General features: G+C 41.3%; 1 protein-coding gene across 1 annotated transcript; it reads right to left on the bottom strand.

Annotated features, from left to right (window-relative positions):
* Positions 1-440: 440 nt before the first annotated feature.
* LOC142257759 (extracellular calcium-sensing receptor-like) lies at positions 441-19,621 on the bottom strand. Its single transcript, XM_075329935.1, has 5 exons — positions 19,349-19,621; positions 9,153-9,998; positions 5,310-5,534; positions 2,583-2,706; positions 441-1,354 (listed from the first exon to the last, which is right to left on the bottom strand). Exons 1-5 carry the CDS (start codon positions 19,604-19,606, stop codon positions 441-443), a joined length of 2,367 nt encoding a protein of 788 aa, XP_075186050.1. The 5' UTR covers positions 19,607-19,621.
* Between the last annotated feature and the right edge of the window lie 1,821 nt (positions 19,622-21,442).

Raw genomic sequence — 21,442 nt, 5'->3', positions numbered from 1 at the left:
GATGAGAGATAAAAAAGTTTTCCAATTACTGAGCAGAGCTAATTTTATATTTTTACTCATACTTTTTTTTAGTTATATTAACTAATGAATTAATTAGTTAATAAAATAACTATTAATTAGTAAACTCTTGCTTGGTAGAAATCCTACTACGCAAATACTTTAATTTCACTTGTACAGGGTAATGCATCAGATCAGCATAATGAAGCAGGAAATTAATGAGGCCCACGACAGTTAAGTGTTCCTCACTGTAGATGAAGGTAGTGTTGTGTCTTTGAGGGTCCAACATGGGGCAATGTGATAATGAAAATCACACAGGCATATTCACAGAAAAACACAACTGTTCTGATGGTCAGTTTCCAAACCTTCCTATTCCAGAGTTCCTTTTTTCGTGACTCACCATAAAGTACCGATATGGTGAATATTTGTTTTCATACCATTGATTACTTTTCTGATCTGACTTTTCTCCCTGTAATAAACCTCTTGTTATTCATTTCTGGCTGCAGTAAAATAATATAACACTTTGGAAAAAATATACAGACAAGTAGACCGGCACTGGATGATATGATGGCAAATATCTCCACCGCCACCATATTTTTTCCTTTGGTGCTCAGATAAGCTGGAACAAATGTGATCCATACACTAGCAAACACCAGCATACTGAAGGTAATAAACTTGGCTTCATTGAATGTATCGGGAAGATTCCTGGCCAAAAAAGCAACAAGAAGGCTGATGGCGGCCAAAAGTCCCATGTAGCCCAAGACACAAGCAAAAAACACATTGGATCCTTCATTACATTCAAGGACTATGGTTCCGAGCTCAGCCACTATGTTGAACTCTTCAAAAGGAGCTTGGCTACATAACCATATTAAGCAAATTACTATTTGGATCACTGTACACAAAGGGACAATGAATACCGGAATTCTCAGTCCAACGAGTCTTTTTATCCGACTGTCCGGATTTGTAGCACTAAATACCATGATGACAGTTACAGTCTTGGCCAGTATTGCCGAAAGACAAAGCGAGAATATGATTCCAAATAATACTTGTCGTAGCATACAAGTAATGATATTGGGGCGACCAATAAATACTAAAGAACATAGGAAACAAAACATTAGCGATAAAAGAAGAAGATAACTTAATTGTCTGTTGTTGGCCTTGACGATCGGTGTTTTGTGCTTAATAATGAACAAGCAGAGCACAGAAAATGTGAGAGCACAGCAGATGACGGAGATACAAGCAAGAGTCGAACCCAACAACTCATCGTAAGCAAGAAACTGAATGGATTTTGGCACACATTTCTCCTTAGATTGATTTGGCCACTGATCTTCTGGACATGTTAGACATTTGGTGCCATCTGGAGAGTGAAGAAAAAAGATTTTGAATTGTCATATATTAATGTTAAACATGACTTTTTACAGAATATATCCCTTGCTATAGATAGATACTATGTACATATATAGTAAAAGTTATAAATTACATGAATACTTGATTGCTTATTCACGGAACTATAACAGATCTTCTCTTGAGCACTATCATATGCCCCCACTTCATAGCTCATTATTTGGGGCAGGCATATCTTTTCTCGAGATAGCCATATTTCTTTGTGCAACTCTGATCCACAATCCAGATTAGTGCTCTGCCTGTGGACAGGAGATGTGGAAATTTTGTGAACTTGTTGTTTCACAGGAGTGGCGTGTAATTTGCCGGCTGAGAATGATGATATCTGTATGGTGTGCAGTGCACTGGAGATTTCCTTCCATCCCAGCTAATTGCCAGCCTGGCTCCTTACCTTTTGGAACTTTGGCTACAGGAGGATAAAGAAATGTTCATGGCCAGTGAACACCAAACTGGACCATGGACCCGGGTTGCATATATCAATATGGTCAACTCTAATCATTCCTGTTGGGCACCTATCTTACATAAATTATTATTTTCATGTTCTGAAAATGGTATTGTTGGTAATATAGCATGAAAATAGGCAAGTTTTCAATTGTTATGAGTGCTTTTGCCTTATATGGTTTACAGCTCATTGCCATGGAGAGCATCCAACCAATAGAGCCTGGTTGAACATATACAGTAGCTACATTAGAGGCTGAGGAATTAACTCCTGAGATACCCGTCACCTAGTCAATTAGTAATTCAATACTAGTACTCAACTTTTTACAAGCCCATGGCAACCACTTCAATCACTGCTTATTTTATTCATAATCAGCTGTGCAGGGACACTTGCTCATAAACACTGTTATCTCTATATAAAGTTTAGAAATAAGTGTGCAAATTTTCAAAACGTTTACAAAAGGATAACCCTGTTCATCCAGAACTGTCACAAGGAAGTACCTGTGCTGAAGGGTTGCTGTGCATTCCTGAAGATTTAGGTTGAGACTTTGACGATTATCCTGACCTATTTAGAAGTCAAAACATAAGCACCTATTCCCAATTTAATTATTGTACTGGTATATTTAATAGTTTTTAGGTTTTGCAAATAGGCACTTAAAACTTAGGTGAGCTGCTGATAATCAATGGTATATTGTGCAAACGGTGGACAAAATGCAGTGTACACCCACAGAAGAAACTTCACTTACCATTTGGATTGAGGATCTCTCCTTCTGAGCATGGGACACAATCGAAGCAACAAATCTTCTGTCCTTGCTGTGTGGCTCTTCTAAAACCTTTTGGGCATGGGTTACTGCATAAAGAAACTGGGGGCTAAAAGTTCAAGAGAAAATTTAAATGCATTAATGTTTTGCACTTGTTTTGTACTTAACAGTATATAATTTTTTAAGGTATAGTTGAAATGTGAATTTGACATATGTGTAAAAATATTTAATTATATTGGTAAAACAACTTTTTTTTGGTGGGGGAAACTGTGAACAGTCAGAAATTTCACCAGCCAAAAACACTGCAGAGGGTATTACGTGGTGGTGGTTAAGATTAATGGCTATCCTTGAATTACAAGGACAACACCAGTCTTCTAGTATTACATATGCTCTCAATTTTGTGTCATAGCAGTAGGTCCCAAGTTACAGATATTCTATGGTGCCCATGTGAATACACAGACTGCAAACAGAATTTTTCATGGGTACAATAGATGCAATAACTCACTGCAGAACTGATGAATTGATTGATAAGATGGGTTTCCCAAAGGGAGATTGGCTATTTGCTTACCCATGATGAGCCTCAATGAACCCCTCCCGTATACAATATCCGTACCATACCTAATGGTGGCCAAACAGACACTTTTTTTCAATGTCTTCTCCAAAAATATGATGATGTTGCCTATTTATGATGGGATTTCTTGATTCAAATGCTTAATATAAAATGTTAAGGATCAGTAAGAAATGTTAAAGAAGTTGCCTTATCAACTTTTTTTTTTTTACAAGTTGTTGGTTTTAGTAGAAGAGGTCAAGATCAAGCTAAAAATTTCCACTGTATTTGTAACTGCTGGAAAATATGGTATTATATAAAAAAAAGTGAATGATCATTTGTGATGAGCAAATACTAACTATTCGGGTTCGGATTATTCGTAATGAATCCCAAAGTCATGAATAATGAGCCTAATGCAAGTCGATTGGGAACCTGAGCATTTTTCTGGAAAATCTTCAAGAAAAATGCTTGGGTTTCCCATTGACTTGCATTGGGTTTGTTATTCATGACAAATATCGAAAAAGTACTTTGGAATTCATTACGAATAATCCGAACCCAAATAGTTACTATTCACTCATCTCTAGTGATCATCCATATAATATAAGGGCAGCTGAAAGCAAAAAGTAGTTCTATGTCTTAGAATGTAGAAGGGCATTTTAGAGAAGGAACCACTTCTTTAATATTGACAGGATCTACTGACTAAAGAAGAGCCAATATGCCCATATATAAAGATAGCAAATTTGCGCAAATTTGACCAGCAAGGTAATTTCACATCAAATGTATTGTGCCTTCAAAAGCCTATGACCAACCATGAGACTCCCAGTCCAGAACAAGTAATCATATGAACCCTCTTTCCATAAAAAGACACCTGTGACCAGCTAGGAAATTCCCCTGATGTGAATTAAAGGAACCTCAATTTCCACTGAAAACAAAATGTATTTACTATACTCTGATGTTTGTTTACACCAAAGCTGACCAAGTGAATTAGCCGGAAAGGGGTTAGAAACCAATTTCTGCCACCACTTCTAAATGGTCTCTCACTTGTTTCCAGAAGCACCTGCTCAGCTCCGGTGCCTGTCTACTCTTCAATAAACCTCAAAACACATTCTAACATCTTAACATCAAAACATGACTTGCGCCATGCAATCACATGGTGTGGTGCATGTTATAATAATCAGGATCTGAATCAAAACCTAGCTCAGGCTGGAAAAATGACGAAGAGTAGAGAGAAGATCATCTCTAGAGTGGTGCCTTAGTAAGTTATTGGGAACCAGCCAATACTGTGGTTTCAAAAACTGGAGTTGGGCTGGTTGGGTAAGATATTTTAGTGTTTCAAACTCATTCTTAGTCTAAATAAATCCACAAAAATAGTGGCCGGCTGGCCGCCAATTTATTGGATTAGCAACATGAATCTTATTACAAAAATATTAGATTTCCTAAAATTCAAGAATTTAGAGAAATTCTATATTCAATTATTTTAAATTCTTTCCCTCCTCCTCCTTAATAATTAAAACTGACATGGTTTGCGATAAATCTCATTGCATTTGGTGTTTTTATCTTCTAGCTCTCGACATTTTACTTTTACCATACTGTACATCAGAGGTCCCCAACCAATGGCTCCCAAGGCCAACATGGAGCGACTCATGGCTTTCTGCCAGATTGGTGCATTACCACCTGGTCTACTAAACAGTTACAAAGAGAAGAACTCCAGGTGGTGACTTCTATGACACAAAAGAGGAGATTTATATGTTCAAATACTTGGGTTGGGAGGTAGAGAAATAAATATTAAATTGAAGATAGGATGATATTGTTAATAGGGAGTGTAAAGTTGTATATGACAGTGTGGAGGAAGTGCTTGATACAACAATACCAAATGGGAGTAAAGTGGAAACCCTTGCATGTTAGCATACTGGCCATATGGGAGGGGGCACACGGTTTCAGCATGGTTTCTATGGGGATGGTTTGTCTTCTTCTTTGGTATACTGATAATGGTGGGCTCTGAGTGTCTCTGCTGTGTGGAGGGCACCTGGATGTATTTCTCGACCATCTTTTGGAGTCCAATGTGGCTCTCAAGTTAGGAAAGTTTGAGGACCCTTGATCTAAATGTACACTGTATAAAAATAATTTGTAAGCACAATGATGGAAAGCTAATACTCAAAACTTACGTGACTATGCCCATTCCACACAATACTTCCTTCCTCAATCTGCATTTGATTCCCTTTGACAGCACGTGTATCAATTTTGCCAATGTTAATGTACTGATTGCTACCATTGGGATAGAGCTGCCAGTTAAGGATATCTAATGAAAGTGGAATATCCCCGTTCTTGTCAAAGTAGATTTGCTCCCCGCCTGTATTCATAAAGTTGACTTGTTTAATATAATACAGCAGCTAAAAGAAAAATCAAATGCATTACAATTTGAATATATTTAATATACACTCCATTATCTATTCTATACTCCATTTACACGCAGCGACAATGCTAGCGATCACACCCACCCCCATTGTTTGTGTCATGGGCAAATCGCTGCCCGTGGCAAACTATATCGCTGGTACGCGTCACATGAACTTACCTTCCTAACGACGTCGCTGTGGCCAGCGGACAACCTCTTTTTTAAGGGGGTGGTTCGTGCGGCGTTACAGCGACGTCATACAGCAGGCCACCAATAGAAGCGGAGGGGCGGAGAGCAGCCGCATGAACGTCACTCCCACCTCGTTGGATGCAGGTACGCTGCTGTTCGTCGTTCCCGGGGTGTCACACGTAGCGATGTGTGCTGCCTCAGGAATGACGAACAACCTGCGTACAAACAAGCAACGATATTTGGGAAATGAATGACGTGTCAACGGTCAACGATTTTTCAGTATTTTGCGATCGTTAGCGGTTGCTCGTAGGTGTCACACGCAATGATGTCGTTAACGGCGCCGGATTTGCATCACGAATTTTGTGACCCCAGCAATATCTCATTAGCGATATTGTTGCATGTAAAGCAGCCTTAAGGCTCTAAAGCAATGACATTGGTGAGTTATAAAAGGTAACAAGACAATATACTTTAAAGATTAACTAAACTTTATTTTAATTAGCTATTCATTATTTTGGGGGTTATAAATCTTTGTCTTTTTATTGGATTACTTTATTTTGCTTCCTTACATCTTAAACACCATGCTGAAGGTGCTGGCTTATCTGCCTAGTTCCTGCTGTCTTGAGGGCCATTTACACGCTGTGACATTGCTAACGATATATCGTCAGGGTCACGGTGTTTGTGATGCACATCTGGCGTCATTTGCGATGTCGTAGCATGTAACACCTATGTGCGACCTAAAACGATCGCAAAAGAGGCAAAAATCATTGGTCTGTGACACATCGTTCATTTACCATAAATCGTTGTCTAGTCAGTAGCAAGGTTGTTTGTCATTCGTGCGGCAGCACACATCGCACATCGCTATGTGTGACACCGCAGGAACGAGGAACAACCTCGTACCTGCGGCTGGCCACAATGAGGAAGGAATGAGGTGGGCGGGATGTTAGTCCCGCTCATCTCCACCCCTCCGCTTCTATTGGACGGCTGCCGTGTGACGACGCTGTGACGCCGCATGAACCGCCCCCTTAGAAAGGAGGCGGTTCGCCAGGCACAGCGACGTCACAGGGAAGGTAAGTCCGTGTGACAGGTGTAAGCGATGTTGTGTGGCACGGGCAGTGATTTGCCCATGATGCACATCTGACGGGGGCGGGTACGTTCGCTAGCGATATCGATAGCGACATCGCAGCATGTAAAGCACCCTTAAGTAGCTGATTTGAACTACAGATCAAGGAAAATCTGAACTCTTGTGTGAGATTCTTGACTTCCCCATGTTAGCAAAGTGGGAGTGTTTGCAAATACTGTTTGAGCATAGGGGAGAAAAATAGAGAAGATTAGACAGGAGTAGGCATCTTTGGTAGACATAAAGTTCAAATCAGCTGCTAAGACTGCATAAACTAGGCAGATTAACCAGCACTTTTTTAGCATGGAGTAAACAATAGAAAGTTGAAAAATATGTTAAAGGCATATATTATGAATAATTATAACTATATAAAACCTGATAACTAATTAAAAAGAAAAAAAACTTAAAGAGTTTTTCAATAGCAACTATAGAACCTATGAAGTTAAGCATAGCGGAACGTCCCTCTAACATTTTATCACAGCCACACTGTTAATCCTGTTGATGAGTTGTCATGGCAGGCAAAGTTCATATTAATACTCCTAAATTTAAAGTGGTATTGCAGTCTAAAATGATAAGTCTGCACTCATCCCATGTGACTTCAGACTTATGCATCCTCCCAGTGTATGCTGTGAGGATTCACTGGTTTCAAATTCGAGAACGATGGTAACATAACAGCAATTGTCCGATATGCATGTTCCCAGCTAGACATGGGTGAACCTTTTGGAGGTTCGGTTCGCCAGGGATATTTGAGCCTTAAAAAAGTTTATTTTTTCACCCCGACATGATCCAAACCTCAATGGAAGTCAATAATTTGGCATTTAATTGCTCCACCCACATGCTGCTAGCCATAATCAGAACAGTTCTGGGGAGGGAGAGCGGAGTTTTTCAATTTTTCTGTTTGTTTGTGTGTGCACACTCCATCTGATCATGCTATGACTCCAAGTTTGAGCAATCAAACACTACAAGGGCTCTCACTGGGTTGAGCATCACTCATACCCAAGCACAGCGCTGCTTACTTGAGTGGTTTGCCATCGTAACTCACTCGAACCTTGAAACTGAACTTTGTTTTTTGGAATTCAGTTTCCGAACCCAAAGCTTAAACATCGAACCTCAAGTTTGTTCAACTCTATTCCCATCCAGAACTTGACAAATGGGAGGGACTCTGCTCAGTTTAATGCATTGAGCAATACCACATCCACAACTTTGCCTCACCTACTAGTCAGACGTCCCCATTCTAATAATTTGTATTGGACAAACCTGTGCCCATTAGTTGGGTTCTGATAGAAAACATAAATAGAGCACAATTGTGGTCACGTGACTGCGATTCCCGGCTCAAACCGGAAAATTCTTGCAGTGCACTGTGCTTGCGCTGGGAGGATTCATATGTTTGCAATCACAGAGAGTGATTGCAGACTTATCATTTTAGCCTGGTCTACCCTTTAAAATGTTACGTTGACTTTAGGCTGGCCAACTACAGCTTTTAAAAGACTATCAATCAACTACTTGAAGCCAATAGCAAGTCACATCGTAGCCTGTTTCAGCAAATGATTCTCACTTCCATGTGCCCAGACTAACTTTTAATATTGTCATTCTATGTAAATAGAGCATCATTTATCCTTTTCACAACAATATAGCTCTAAGAAAGGTGATTTTTAAGCAAGTTTAAAAATAATTTCTCCCAATAGTTGCTTTTTTTTCTCATCCATCGAGTGATTGCTAGTAGAGATGAACAAACCCGTGAAAGTTCAGTTTGATGCATGCAACTGAACTGAACCTCCATGGGTTCAGACTTGACTCGAACAGTAATGGAAGTCACTGATTGGCAGTTCAGGTCTCCGTCCACATACAGCCAGCCATAAGCAGAACACTTCTGTGGGCGGGTGGGTGTAGTTTTTCAATTTTTTTAGGAGAGTTGCACACTATATCTGATCATGCTATTGTTACTCCCAAGGCAATCCATTGGAACACTGCAAGTGCTCGATCTGGGCTGAGCACCAAGCGTACCTGAGCACAGCAATGCTCGCGTGAGTAGTTTGCTTACATAAGGCACCTGAACTCTGTTTTATTTGTAAAATCGGTGTTCAGCCCAAAACCTGAAGAACAAACCTCGGGTTTACTCATCTCTAGTTGCTAGTATGTGTAGACTGGCAAAAAATTCGGAAACAACTGTTGCTACGAAGGCTCATTACCAATGATCGGCCAGTCTTAATGGGTCCTTTGTCTTATTAGGAGGTTTCTGAGAAGACACTGCAGTACAGAAGTATTGTGAAGTTTTATAGCAGCCATCAAGAAATTATTGAAACATTTTACCTGCCAAGGTTTATGTTTCAAGACATCCACACATGATCCATTGGTGAAGGGCCCTTGTCCTGGTATACATGTGTGCATCTGGTGCAATGCATGAGCAATGGCAAAAACAGCATTATGGATCTTATAGGTATATCTAAAATTGTAAACATCATACACATTGGGATCAATACTGTCCACCTGCTCTTTTCCTGTGCACCAAATACTTGGATCTTGAGATGTATTTAAATAATAATAATTATTATGAGGCTTGCCTACTGGCCAAATACAAGCAAAAGCCTTTTCCCAAAATGTCTTAATAAACAAGTCATTAGGAAATTTAGATGGATGTACGCTCTGAAGAAATTCTTTAGAACCTGGAATTTTCCCACTTGGTTGTGCTATTCCTAGACTTCCATTTAAAGTCGTCAATATATCAATTCTTGGAAAGTCGGAAGTGATGGACCAACTTGAGCTGGCAAACCATATTTTATCCGTAATATTGCTAAATGAGGCTTCCTCCATGAGAGGAATAAGATTTTCCATTGTGGAATAGATAATGATTACTGTGGCTTTTGAATTCTTGATAACGTCTATGATCCATAAAACTGACTCCATTGAGTTATAAATGGGAAGAATTTCTTGGAAAGCTATGCAACCTCCATTCTGTTCGACCTTCTTAGTTAGTAACTGAGAGCCTGATCTTCCCAATTCATTGTCTGAGGTTATGATCCCAACCCAGGTCCAATTGAAATAACTCACCAAATGAGCCATTTCGATGACTTCATAATCATCGTTGGATATTGTTCTAAAGAAAGATGGGAATTGCAATTTATCACTTAGAATAGGATGAGCTGAGGCATAGCTTACCTGGAAAACAGAAAAAGGAAACGGGGTAAAATCGGTATAACAATATCACCATAGGACCAATATCTTTACTTAATGAAAGAAGGTTTGTGATTGAAAAAAAATATATTGTTACTATTTATCTTTATTTAATATCTTGAAGTCTACAAACTTTTTCATTCATCCTCAGAAACACAGTTATGTATTTTTCAACTTGCTCTTAGTTTCAGATTTCTCCTTTGTGGTCACATCACTCTCAATAATATAAATTGTCAGGTTTCCAGGTTTTCCAGTTCTCTTTTGAATGAGCTTGCCCTCAGTTAACATGGAGTTTTAAGGTTCTGTTGCCCTACTTCCTGTCCAGCTGCTTAAAAGGCCGCCTCTCAGCCCAGTCCAGTGCCTGAGTATACTGCTTGCTGTGTGCTCCTGCTTTGCTGCTGCTAATCCTGATTGCTTTTGGATCCTCCTAAAGACTACCGACCGACCGACTCTGGACCTTACCCGGTTTCTCAAGCTGTGCCCGGATTCCGTCTGCCATCTTCGGTCAGCACTTCTGCCCGGTTCTCTCTGGTTCGTAACCACTCTGGACAATCATCCCGTACGGACACTCCTGGACTTTTACCGCTTGCCCCTTGTGTCCCGGCTGCTGCGCATTTAGGCCTTCCGGGGTGATTGCCGGACAGTCCCTGTATAGGGGTTCGCTCTGGTGGTCTCCCTGGGGGAGTCCGGTGCGTGGCCCCGGGAATTCCCTCCGCTCCGTTTCGGGAAGGTATTGTGTGTATTTGTATTGCTGTGTTTGTTCCGTTGTTATCTACCGTGGTTACAGATTATAAAACATCTTGTATCAAAAACTCGTCTCTGCTGATCATTGCCCTACGCTATCGAAATCCTCAGAACATATAATAAGTATTACATAAATGTGATGTAAGGTTTATGTGTCAAGGATGCTACCATCTTCACTGTGTTACAAATCAGCACCGCCGTAACCACAAGCAGCCTGTTGCGGTTCCTGCTATGCCCCATTTTTGGCCGTGCCTCGGGTCGTCCAGCTGGCTGCTTCTTCCTCCACGTCTAGGTGTGCGTGTCGATTTGCCCCAGCAAAAGCCTAAGTCCAGTGTTTCACCTAGTGAGCATGCTCAGCCTGATTGTGTCATTTGTGAGGCTAAAGCCTGCTTTACATGTTACGATTTCGCATACGATATCGTATGCGATCGTAACCGCCCCAATCATATGTGCGGCATGTTCAATTTTGTTGAATGTGCCGCACAAATGATTAACTCCCATCACACGTACTTACCCGTCCATACGACCTCGATGTGGGCGGCGAACGTCCCCTTCCTGGAGTGGGAGGGAGGTTCGGTGTCACATCAACGTCACGCGGCAGCCGGCCAATAGAAGCGGAGGGGCGGAGATGAGCGGGACGTAAATATCCCGCCCACCTCCTTCCTTCCGCATTGCTGGCCGGGAGCCGCAGGACGCAGCTAAGATCTGTTCATCGTTCCCGGGGTGTCACACACTGTGATGTGTGCTACCCCGGGTATGATGAACAGCCTGATGTTCAATTCATGAGGAATGAATGACGTGCATGCGATGAACGTTTTACCGTTCATTTGCAATCGCACTGTTACAGCTGTTAAACACTACAATGTACCTTACGATGCCGGATATGCGTCACTTACATCGTGACCCTGCCAACACATCGTAAGATATATTGTAGTGTGTAATGTGGGCTTTAGTCCTCAGTTCAGGCTACTGAGCATGCTCCCACACTTAGTGCGAAAAGCCTCTTTGCTCACATGCTTGGACTTTGTTCTGTGTCCAAGTCCTTTGTTGTGCCTACTGAGCATGCTCAGGCTGATAGCCTGATTTCTGAGACTGTTTGTTGTTCAGGCTACTGAGCATGCTCAGCCACTTGCTCAGTGCATCAGAGGCTAAGTCTGTTAAGGACTTCACTGGGCATGTCCGTGAGGTGGCAGGCCCTAATAGGTTGGATAGTGTCAGGTATCCTGCTGATGTGGCTACTCTGGACTGGCTCGCGGAGGCCCGCCCCTATGACCTGCACCCCATCATTGGTCGTCAGAAGATGACTGGTAGGGTGTTTTGGGCGGTGCTGCCTTTGTGTCATCAGTGACGTGGCGGTTCCGGATAGGCAACTGGTGATGTCACTTATGATGTGGTACTCCGTTATTGGCCCCCGGAGGTGCCATTGTGACTCACACTGGGTTTGGGGCAGACCCTAGGTGTTAAAAAGGCCTGGAGACTGCACCGTTGTGCGCAGTATCCATTCATTTATGCTCAGAGCAGCACATGTTTAGAGCCACATTACAGCTACATCCAGTAGTTCTAGAAACGGTAGATAGAGTTAGGCAGCCGGTGCCTGTCACGTGAAGATTCGTGACTCTGCATGTTAGGGTCAGGCACCGCGCTTCCTCTCCTATCCCTCCAGTCCGGTTGTAGCAGCCCAGTGAAGTTAACTGGGTTGTGGCTGCGGCACCTACTGTCCCAGTTGTGCCCCCTATGCACACGGACAGTGTACCCCAGGACCCCTGTGGTGATAGCAGGGGTGTTCCTGGTTTGGGTGTGTGGACCCAAACACCACCATATGCACCACCTTATCCTAATCCACCAGTGCCCCCAAGTGCACCAGTCTCAGCATTGCTTGTGAAAGTTAGGTTTTCATGTAAAGCATTTGAATTCCGAACCCAAGCTCTGTGTTTTTTAGTTGGTGTCCGGTTCGAAAACCGAACCTCGGGTGTGCTCATCTCTAGGTGCCAGAACATCAATGTCAGTGAAAGAATCATTTGGCAGTTGAGTTAGTCCTATCCAGATTAATGTAAAACAAGTGCCTGTATTTTCTACCACCACCACAAGAAATGGAAACATGATGCCGCCTAGCTGCAGAAGCAGATGTCATACGAGAGTGTTCATGTACAAATGTGCCGCCCCATCAGTGGGTCAAACCGCTCGGATCTGGGGGTAGTGTCCGTTCGTGGCTCGAGGGGCTCAGGGCCACACTCTAAAGTTAAAGAGGGTATTTACAGGGGAGTTACAGTTCGTGACGCCACTCGTGTTGTGTGGTAACTGGGAATACCACCGCTGCCGTTGGGAGTGCCCGGGGTGATGAAACGGGGCAGCAAGGTGTCGTTGCACTCCACAGGTAGTGGAAGGCCCCGGGACTCTGGATGCTGCTACTGGGTGCTGTGAAGGGGAAATCACTCAGATACTCACTCAACCAATAAACAGACGCTGACAACCGGGTAAACCAAGTCTCTTGATGCAGCTGCCTCTCAAAGGGGAGCTCGTCCGGGTCCCGTCCCCTGCAGTGCTGCCTGGTGATCCGTGACCTGCCTCCTGGCACAAAGTTTAAATTCACCGTAGTGGCCCAGTAGTCTGGAACTTGCTAGGCCCCACTCCCCACTGTGGCTAAGTGTGGGAGCCTGCTCTCAGGGCTCACTCTTGGGATTTTAGTGGGCTGCTTATATGGAAGGCCCTATCCCCCTCGTTGTGCTAGTGCCCCGATTCTGGAGCTAGTGGGAACAGTCCATAAAGGCTCTGTTCTCCGCAGGATAATTGCCGGGTTGCCTCAAGCTTCTACCCGACCTAGGGACCGTGTACCCAGCCGTGCTTTCGGTCTGGACTGGTGATAGAGCCAGGCTGCTGACCATCCTCTTTGACAGGTCCAGGCACCTATCCTCAATCCCCTGCGACTGGGAGTCCGACTCCTCTAGGTCCAGACCACCGTCTGCAACCTAGTCAGCTTCTTCTGGGAGCCACTACTCCCAGCCTCCTCTGAGCTCCTCTAAGCTCGAAGGCTATCTCACTTCACCTCCTCCACTTTACTGCTCTACTTCACTACTCTTCACTCCTCACCTCTCCTTCCTGACCCCTAGGTGGGCGACCCTATTCCGCTCAAGCCGCCCACTGGTGTACCTGGTGGGTGTGGTGCAAGGTGTATCTAGGATTTGATTTGCTGTTGGAGGCAGCACTGCAAGATGGGGACCCAGAACCATGAGGGATTCGAATACCGCACTAAAGAGAGAGCGTGCAGTACCCTGTGATGACCTGAATAGTCCAGGGGTGTCACACAAATATAGAACAAATCAAACAAATGAGTATAAAATATTACACTTTGTCATTTTCCAAATAAAGATAATGATCTAATATTAGATATCTTTGAGTGGTAAAATTTTGTGAACCTTTAGGATAAGCATATATTTCAAATAATGGGATGAAAACCAGGTGTAAATGGGCCACTGATTTTATTTAAATAGCTAGGATCCATCAAAGTCTGATTTTCACAACACATTATTGTGCACGTGTTTTACGATATTAACAAACAAGATTTCTGAGGACCTGAGAAGGATGAATAATGCTTATTAGTCTGGAAAAAGTTACACCATCTCTAAAGAGCACGGACTCCACTAATCCATAGGCAGTTTCAGTACAAATGAACGAATCTGAAATCCATTCTCACCTTTACCAGTAGTGGTTGACCGAAAATGATAACTCCAAAGAGGAAAGCATATAATATTCCTTGAAGTCAGAAAGAAACCCTGGGTAAAATCTAAGATACTAAAGGCCTTTCTCACATTAGATAATGTTACTGTTTGTGGCATAAGTCACTACTCATGGACTAGTCATGAGGCTCGGAAGTCAAGAGGTCCAGGGTCAGAAACCAAGACAGCTTGTCACAAACAAGACAAAGGGTAAGCCAAAGACATAGTTAGGTCAAGGTCTGAGGTCAAAATACCTGGAAGGTAGAGGATCAAGACAATGGGCAAGGCAAATTAATTCTCAGAAGAAGGCCAAGGTTGGGTAACAATAGATCTCCGATTGAGCACAGGTGTCTAAGCATGCAGACACTACTGAGCTAAAGCTACAACTGGTAGTAGTTGGGTTAAAAAGCCATGTAAATAACTAGTTAATTACACCAAACAGTAGACAAATGTCGCATACCCCGGCCTCGATTGCGCTTCTGGACTGTCACTCACCAGTAACCGCTCTGCAAGTCCCAGCCTCCGATTGGACGGATTAGGCATCTATCACAATACTGGCAAACAGCATGCCCCTGCCCAAGATTGTTTGGCTGAACTGTCACTTAAGGCTGCTTTCACACTACGTTTATTTAACATGCGTCCTGAACGTTTTTTTGCTGCAAAAGCGGATCCTGCTTTTACAGCAAAAAACGCATGTAAACGCATGTCTTACTTTGCAGGATCCTGTCACTGGATGTTTAGGGGCGGGCATTGGAGTCATGTGATCGGGAGTGAGGGGAACTAAACGTGCCAGACTGGGAGCCGGCATCTGACAGCTGCAGATGCTCGTAACCAAGGTAAACATCGGGCTTGGATACCCGATATTTATCTTGGTTACGAGTGTCTGCAGCTGCTAGGAGCAGGGCTGCCTGCACACGTTACCAACGTAAACATCGGGTAACTAAGAGAAGTGGTTACCCGATATTTACCTTGGTTACGAGTGTCCGCAGCTCTCAGGTGGGAGAGAGAGGGAGGAGAGGAAGGGGGAAAGACAGAGATAGAGAGGGTGAGGGAGGGAGGAGGAGAGAGAGACAGATCACGCGAGACTGGTTCTGGGCACGCTCAGTACTTTCTGGGCATGCTCAGTACAAAAGCAGGATCCTGTTACAACGCAACTCAACGCATTCTGCTAGGCAGGATCCAGCGCTCATTGAAATGCATTGCAGCTCGCGGCGCAATGTGAAGGATCCTGTGAGATGCGTTATTTTGACAAAGGTAAAAAACGCTACAAGTAGCGTTTTTGAAACATGTTAAAATAACGCAAAAGTACGGATCCTGTGTCTAACGCACGCAAACGCATGCGAACGCAGGTGGACGCGAGTCCATTGCAAATGCATTGAAGTGAAAACGCATTTGCACTGGATCCGTTTTTCCGCTAAAAAAACATTATGGACGGATGTTAAATAAACGTAGTGTGAACCCAGCCTAATGTGTCCAGACACACCAGTAGGAGGAATCGTGACGCTGTTCATGAGTCTTCAATCAGGAGTAAAATGAGCAATTAAGGTGCATTGCAGAAACACAAATAATAAGCCACTGCGCTATCAAAATAACATTGTAGCCAGTCTGCAGTTTGCATATAATTGCTTGTATAAGTCGGAAAGCTATTGGAAGAATGACTTGGAGAAGGATAAGACCAAAATTGAGCATGTTGATTTAAAAGGAGAAACATTCATTTTGAAGAAATAAAAATAATACAGTACATAAAAACTTAATGTCATCTGTTGAACATGGTGGTAGTAACATACAATTGAAACCAGACGTTTCCAAACAGAACACATGCATCTCAATAAATTAGAATATTATCAAAATGTTAATTTATTTCAGAAATTCAATACAAAAAGGGAAACACATATAATATATAGAGTCATTACACACAGTGATCTATTCCTTTATATTATATAGAGTCATTACACACAGTGATCTATTCCTATATATTATATAGAGTCATTACACACAGAGGGATCTATTCCTATATATTATATAGAGTCATTACACACAGTGATCTATTCCTTTATATTATATAGAGTCATTACACACAGAGGGATCTATTCCTATATATTATATAGAGTCATTACACACAGTGATCTATTCCTTTATATTATATAGAGTCATTACACACAGAGGGATCTATTCCTATATATTATATAGATGTATACAAGGAAAAAGAAGTAGGCAAAAAGCACTCAACCCACTAGATAATTACACAAAATATAACATGAAATTTATTGAAAAGTAATACAGTGCAAACACCATAAAAACATTTAAAAAAGCAGGACACTCATCCCATGGACCCAAATAATAAAGTACTAATGCAATATATATAACAATGCAGGTACATCAATACAAAAACAGGACATAGATGCCGACTTTAACAATATAAGTCAGTATAAGATCCAGAAATATCAGTCTAGGTAAAGCCAATAAATGTAATGGCCCCAATAATAAAGTGCTAATGCAACAATGTAGATACAACAGTGCAAAGGCAAGGCATAAATAAAGACTGTAGCAATATAAGCCTGTATAAGACCCAGAGATGTTGGTCTAGGCAATCAAGAGGAAAAATAATACAGGCAAAGTACCAGCAAGGAATAATCACCCAAAGGGGTCCAGGGAAATATCACCTAAATCAGGGAACCATGTAAGAGTGTCAGGGAGTAGACACCGACACGACGCATGTCGCTCAAAGGAGCTTCATCAGAGGAGGGTTATTATATTATATAGAGTCATTATACACTGAGGGATCTATTCCTATATATTATATAGTCATTACACACAGATGGATCTATTCCTATATATTATATAGAGTCATTACACACAGAGGGATCTATTCCTATATATTATATAGAGTCATTACACACAGAGGAATTTATTCCTATATATTATATAGAGTCATTACACACAGAGGGATCTATTCCTATATATTATATATAGTCATTACACACAGAGGGATCTATTCCTATATATTATATACAGTCATTACACACAGAGGGATCTATTCCTATATATTATATATAGTCATTACACACAGAGGGATCTATTCCTATATATTATATAGAGTCATTACACACAGAGGGATCTATTTCTATATATTATATAGAGTCATTACACACAGAGGTATCTATTCCTATATATTATATAGAGTCATTACACACAGAGGTATCTATTTCTATATATTATATAGAGTCATTACACACAGAGGAATTTATTCCTATATATTATATAGAGTCATTACACACAGAGGGATCTATTCCTATATATTATATATAGTCATTACACACAGAGGGATCTATTCCTATATATTATATACAGTCATTACACACAGAGGGATCTATTCCTATATATTATATATAGTCATTACACACAGAGGGATCTATTCCTATATATTATATAGAGTCATTACACACAGAGGAATTTATTCCTATATATTATATAGAGTCATTACACACAGAGGGATCTATTCCTATATATTATATATAGTCATTACACACAGAGGGATCTATTCCTATATATTATATACAGTCATTACACACAGAGGGATCTATTCCTATATATTATATATAGTCATTACACACAGAGGGATCTATTCCTATATATTATATACAGTCATTACACACAGAGGGATCTATTCCTATATATTATATATAGTCATTACACACGGAGGGATCTATTCCTATATATTATATAGTCATTACACACAGAGGGATCTATTCCTATATATTATATAGAGTCATTACACACAGAGGGATCTATTTGAAGTGTTTATTTTATTTCTGTTAATGTTGATGATTATGGCTTAAAGCCAGTGAAAACCCAAAAGTCAACATCTCAGAAAATTAAAATATTATATAAGATCAATTGAAAAAATGATGTTAAACTCAGAAATGTTGGCGCCTACTGAAAAGTCTGTACAGTAAATGCCTCAATACTTGGTCGGGTCCTTTTGCATGAATTACTGCATCAATGCGGCAATGTGGGGATCAGCCTGTGGCACTGCTGAGGTGTTATGGAAGCCCAGGTTGCTTTGATAGCCGCCTTCAGCTCATCTGCATTGTTGGCTCTGGTGTCTCTCATAGAATCTCTATGGGGTTTAGGTCAGGCGAGTTTGCTGACCAAAAACATTGATGAAACTCAGACCTTCTTTTGTGTGCCAACTGACATCTGAATGGGTCTAATCATTCACAAATCAGTATTTTTTTGTATAAAAAAACTGGTACAAGTTTCATAAGTGTTTTTTAGATCATGATGTCACCAGAGTTTGGTCAGTGGCTGAATTTTTAGACTTAATTTTCAGACTTTGGTCAGAATTTCATACATTTTTCTCAAATAAAAAAACAAAAAACAAAAAGATGTAAGTTTCTCAACATTCTCAAATCAAACAGTCCAAAAAAACAGACATCACAGAGATGGCGTAGACTTGTTTTGGTGAAATTTCTATGAGATACAAATAAAACTTGGACAAATTTCAGTTGTTTTTGTGAACCACTCATTGATTAAAAATTCATGGACACGTGAACAACCCTATAGACTGTGTTAGGCATGAGTTCTACCCATGAAAAACTCAGAATTCATACAGAAATAACTGTTACTGAAGGAGTAGCAAAAATAGCAAATTTGTAAACATCAGAAACATTTTTGGATCTTTTCCATTGTTCTGGATCAGTTTGGTTTATTTCTAATCAAAACCTAAACCAATTTGTTTGATATTAGAGAATATGTTCTGGAATGCATCTTTTATTTCTAGCTAAGTCTTCTTCTGTAAAAAACTGTAGATCTGGGACTTAATATTTGTACAGAATGCATCGATCTGTGTATAATATTTTTCCTCCATAAACTTACCTGAGGATATCTGTAGAGGCCAAGAATCCTAGCCATTGGTATCGAAGCCTTGGATGGCATGTCTCCAACTATGGCAGAGGGAATTCTTTCCTTGTGGCAGTTGAAGTTTGGCACCGTTTCCTGTTTTCCTGATAAGATCCAGGTTGTTCCCATCAAAGACTTAACTTGATTATAGCAGGAGTCGTATAATTTGAAACCCAATGTGATATTTGGAAGAATATCAGGTGACTGGTTGATTTCCTGTAAAGCAAAAATCATAGCCAGGAGATAGCGGTAATACCTTATGTGAAATCTGCAAAAAAAGAGCGTACTTTAATTTATTATTTTTAGTAAATGTACAGAAAATAAATACAATTTACATATGTGCAAGAGCTCCTATCCTGGAATATGTTGCCCCTCTATAGCACTGTATTGGTAGGAATGCCACCAACCATAATATCTTGACTAGTCTGTCTTGGTAGGCATGCCACCAACCATAATATCTTGACTAGTCTGTCTTGGTAGGAATGCCACTAACCATAATATCTTGATTAGTCTGTCTTGGTAGGAATGCCACCAACCATAATATCTTGACTAGTCTGTCTTGGTAGGAATGCCACTAACCATAATATCTTGACTGGTCTGTCTTGGTAGAAATGTCACCAACCATAATATGTTGACTAGTCTGTCTTGGTAGGAATGCCACCAACCATAATATCTTGACTAGCCTGTCTTGGTAGGCATGCCACCATTCATAATATCTTGACTAGTCTGTCTTGGTAGGAATGCCACTAACCATAATATCTTGATTAGTCTGTCTTGGTAGGAATGCCACCAACCATAATATCTTGACTAGTCTGTCTTGGTAGGAATGCCACTAACCATAATATCTTGACTGGTCTGTCTTGGTAGGAATTCCACCAACCATAATATCTTGACTAGTCTGTCTTGGTAGGAATGCCACCAACCATAATACCTTCACTAGTCTGTCTTGGTAGGCATGCCACCATTCATAATATCTTGACTAGTCTGTCTTGGTAGGAATACCACTAACCATAATATCTTGATTAGTCTGTCTTGGTAGGAATGCCACCAACCATAATATCTTGACTAGTCTGTCTTGGTAGGAATGCCACTAACCATAATATCTTGACTGGTCTATCTTGGTAGGAATTCCACCAACCATAATATCTTGACTAGTCTGTCTTGGTAGGAATGCCACCAACCATAATATCTTGACTAGTCTGTCTTGGTAGGCATGCCACCAACCATAATATATTGACTAGTGTTATGATCCGGAACCATGGAAGACCGCCACAAAACATTGGCAAAAAGGTGACAAGAGCATTGGCAAATAATCTGGCCGCCATCCCCTTACTAACCAACACAACTAGAAGTAGCCGAGGGGTGAACTAACATCCTGTGCACCGCGAACCCAGCCGGAGAACTAACTATCCTAAAGGTAGGAAAGATGAATAACTCTCCGCCTGAGAAAATAGACAAGAATAGCAAGCCCCCCACATGCAAAGACTGTGGGGATATAGGAAAAACACAATACACAGGTAGATGACAGGATTAGCAAAAGGTGAGGCCCCCGCTGACTAAAATAGGAAAGGACAGGAAAGGGACTGATGGTTGCAAAACCCTGCAAAACACCAACTTCCTGATAGTACAAAAAGGCCCTCAGATCGCTCGATCTGAACTCCGTCCTATACCAGGTTCCCTTGTCATACCAATGAACAGAAAACAAGAATTATAACAAATTCAACAAGCCACAAACACACGGACCCAAAGGAGCTATACTCCACACAGAACTGCAGGGAGTTCCTCAACAATCCACTGAGGGGGAAAATCCCTGGAAGGAAATAAACTGAAACCAACCACAACAAATGACAAACCCAGATAAGCAAAAGAACCAGACAATAATTAAAGAGCAAGCACTTATCTGGAGTAGATGTGGTGTAGAGCAGGATTAAGAAGGCTAGAGATACAAAGAACAACTGACATCCGGCAACAACCTGCAATCAGACCAGGACTTAAATAAGCAGAGAGTTAGCAAAGGAAACACCCACAGCACAACACACCTGATCTCTGTCCAAACCATTCCTGGCCACC

This window comes from Anomaloglossus baeobatrachus, chromosome 12 (genome assembly GCF_048569485.1).
Source record: "Anomaloglossus baeobatrachus isolate aAnoBae1 chromosome 12, aAnoBae1.hap1, whole genome shotgun sequence".
NCBI classification, from domain to species: Eukaryota; Metazoa; Chordata; class Amphibia; order Anura; family Aromobatidae; genus Anomaloglossus; species Anomaloglossus baeobatrachus.
The sequence above is the reverse complement of the archived record's forward strand: the minus strand, read 5'-3'. Positions and strand labels throughout refer to the sequence as shown.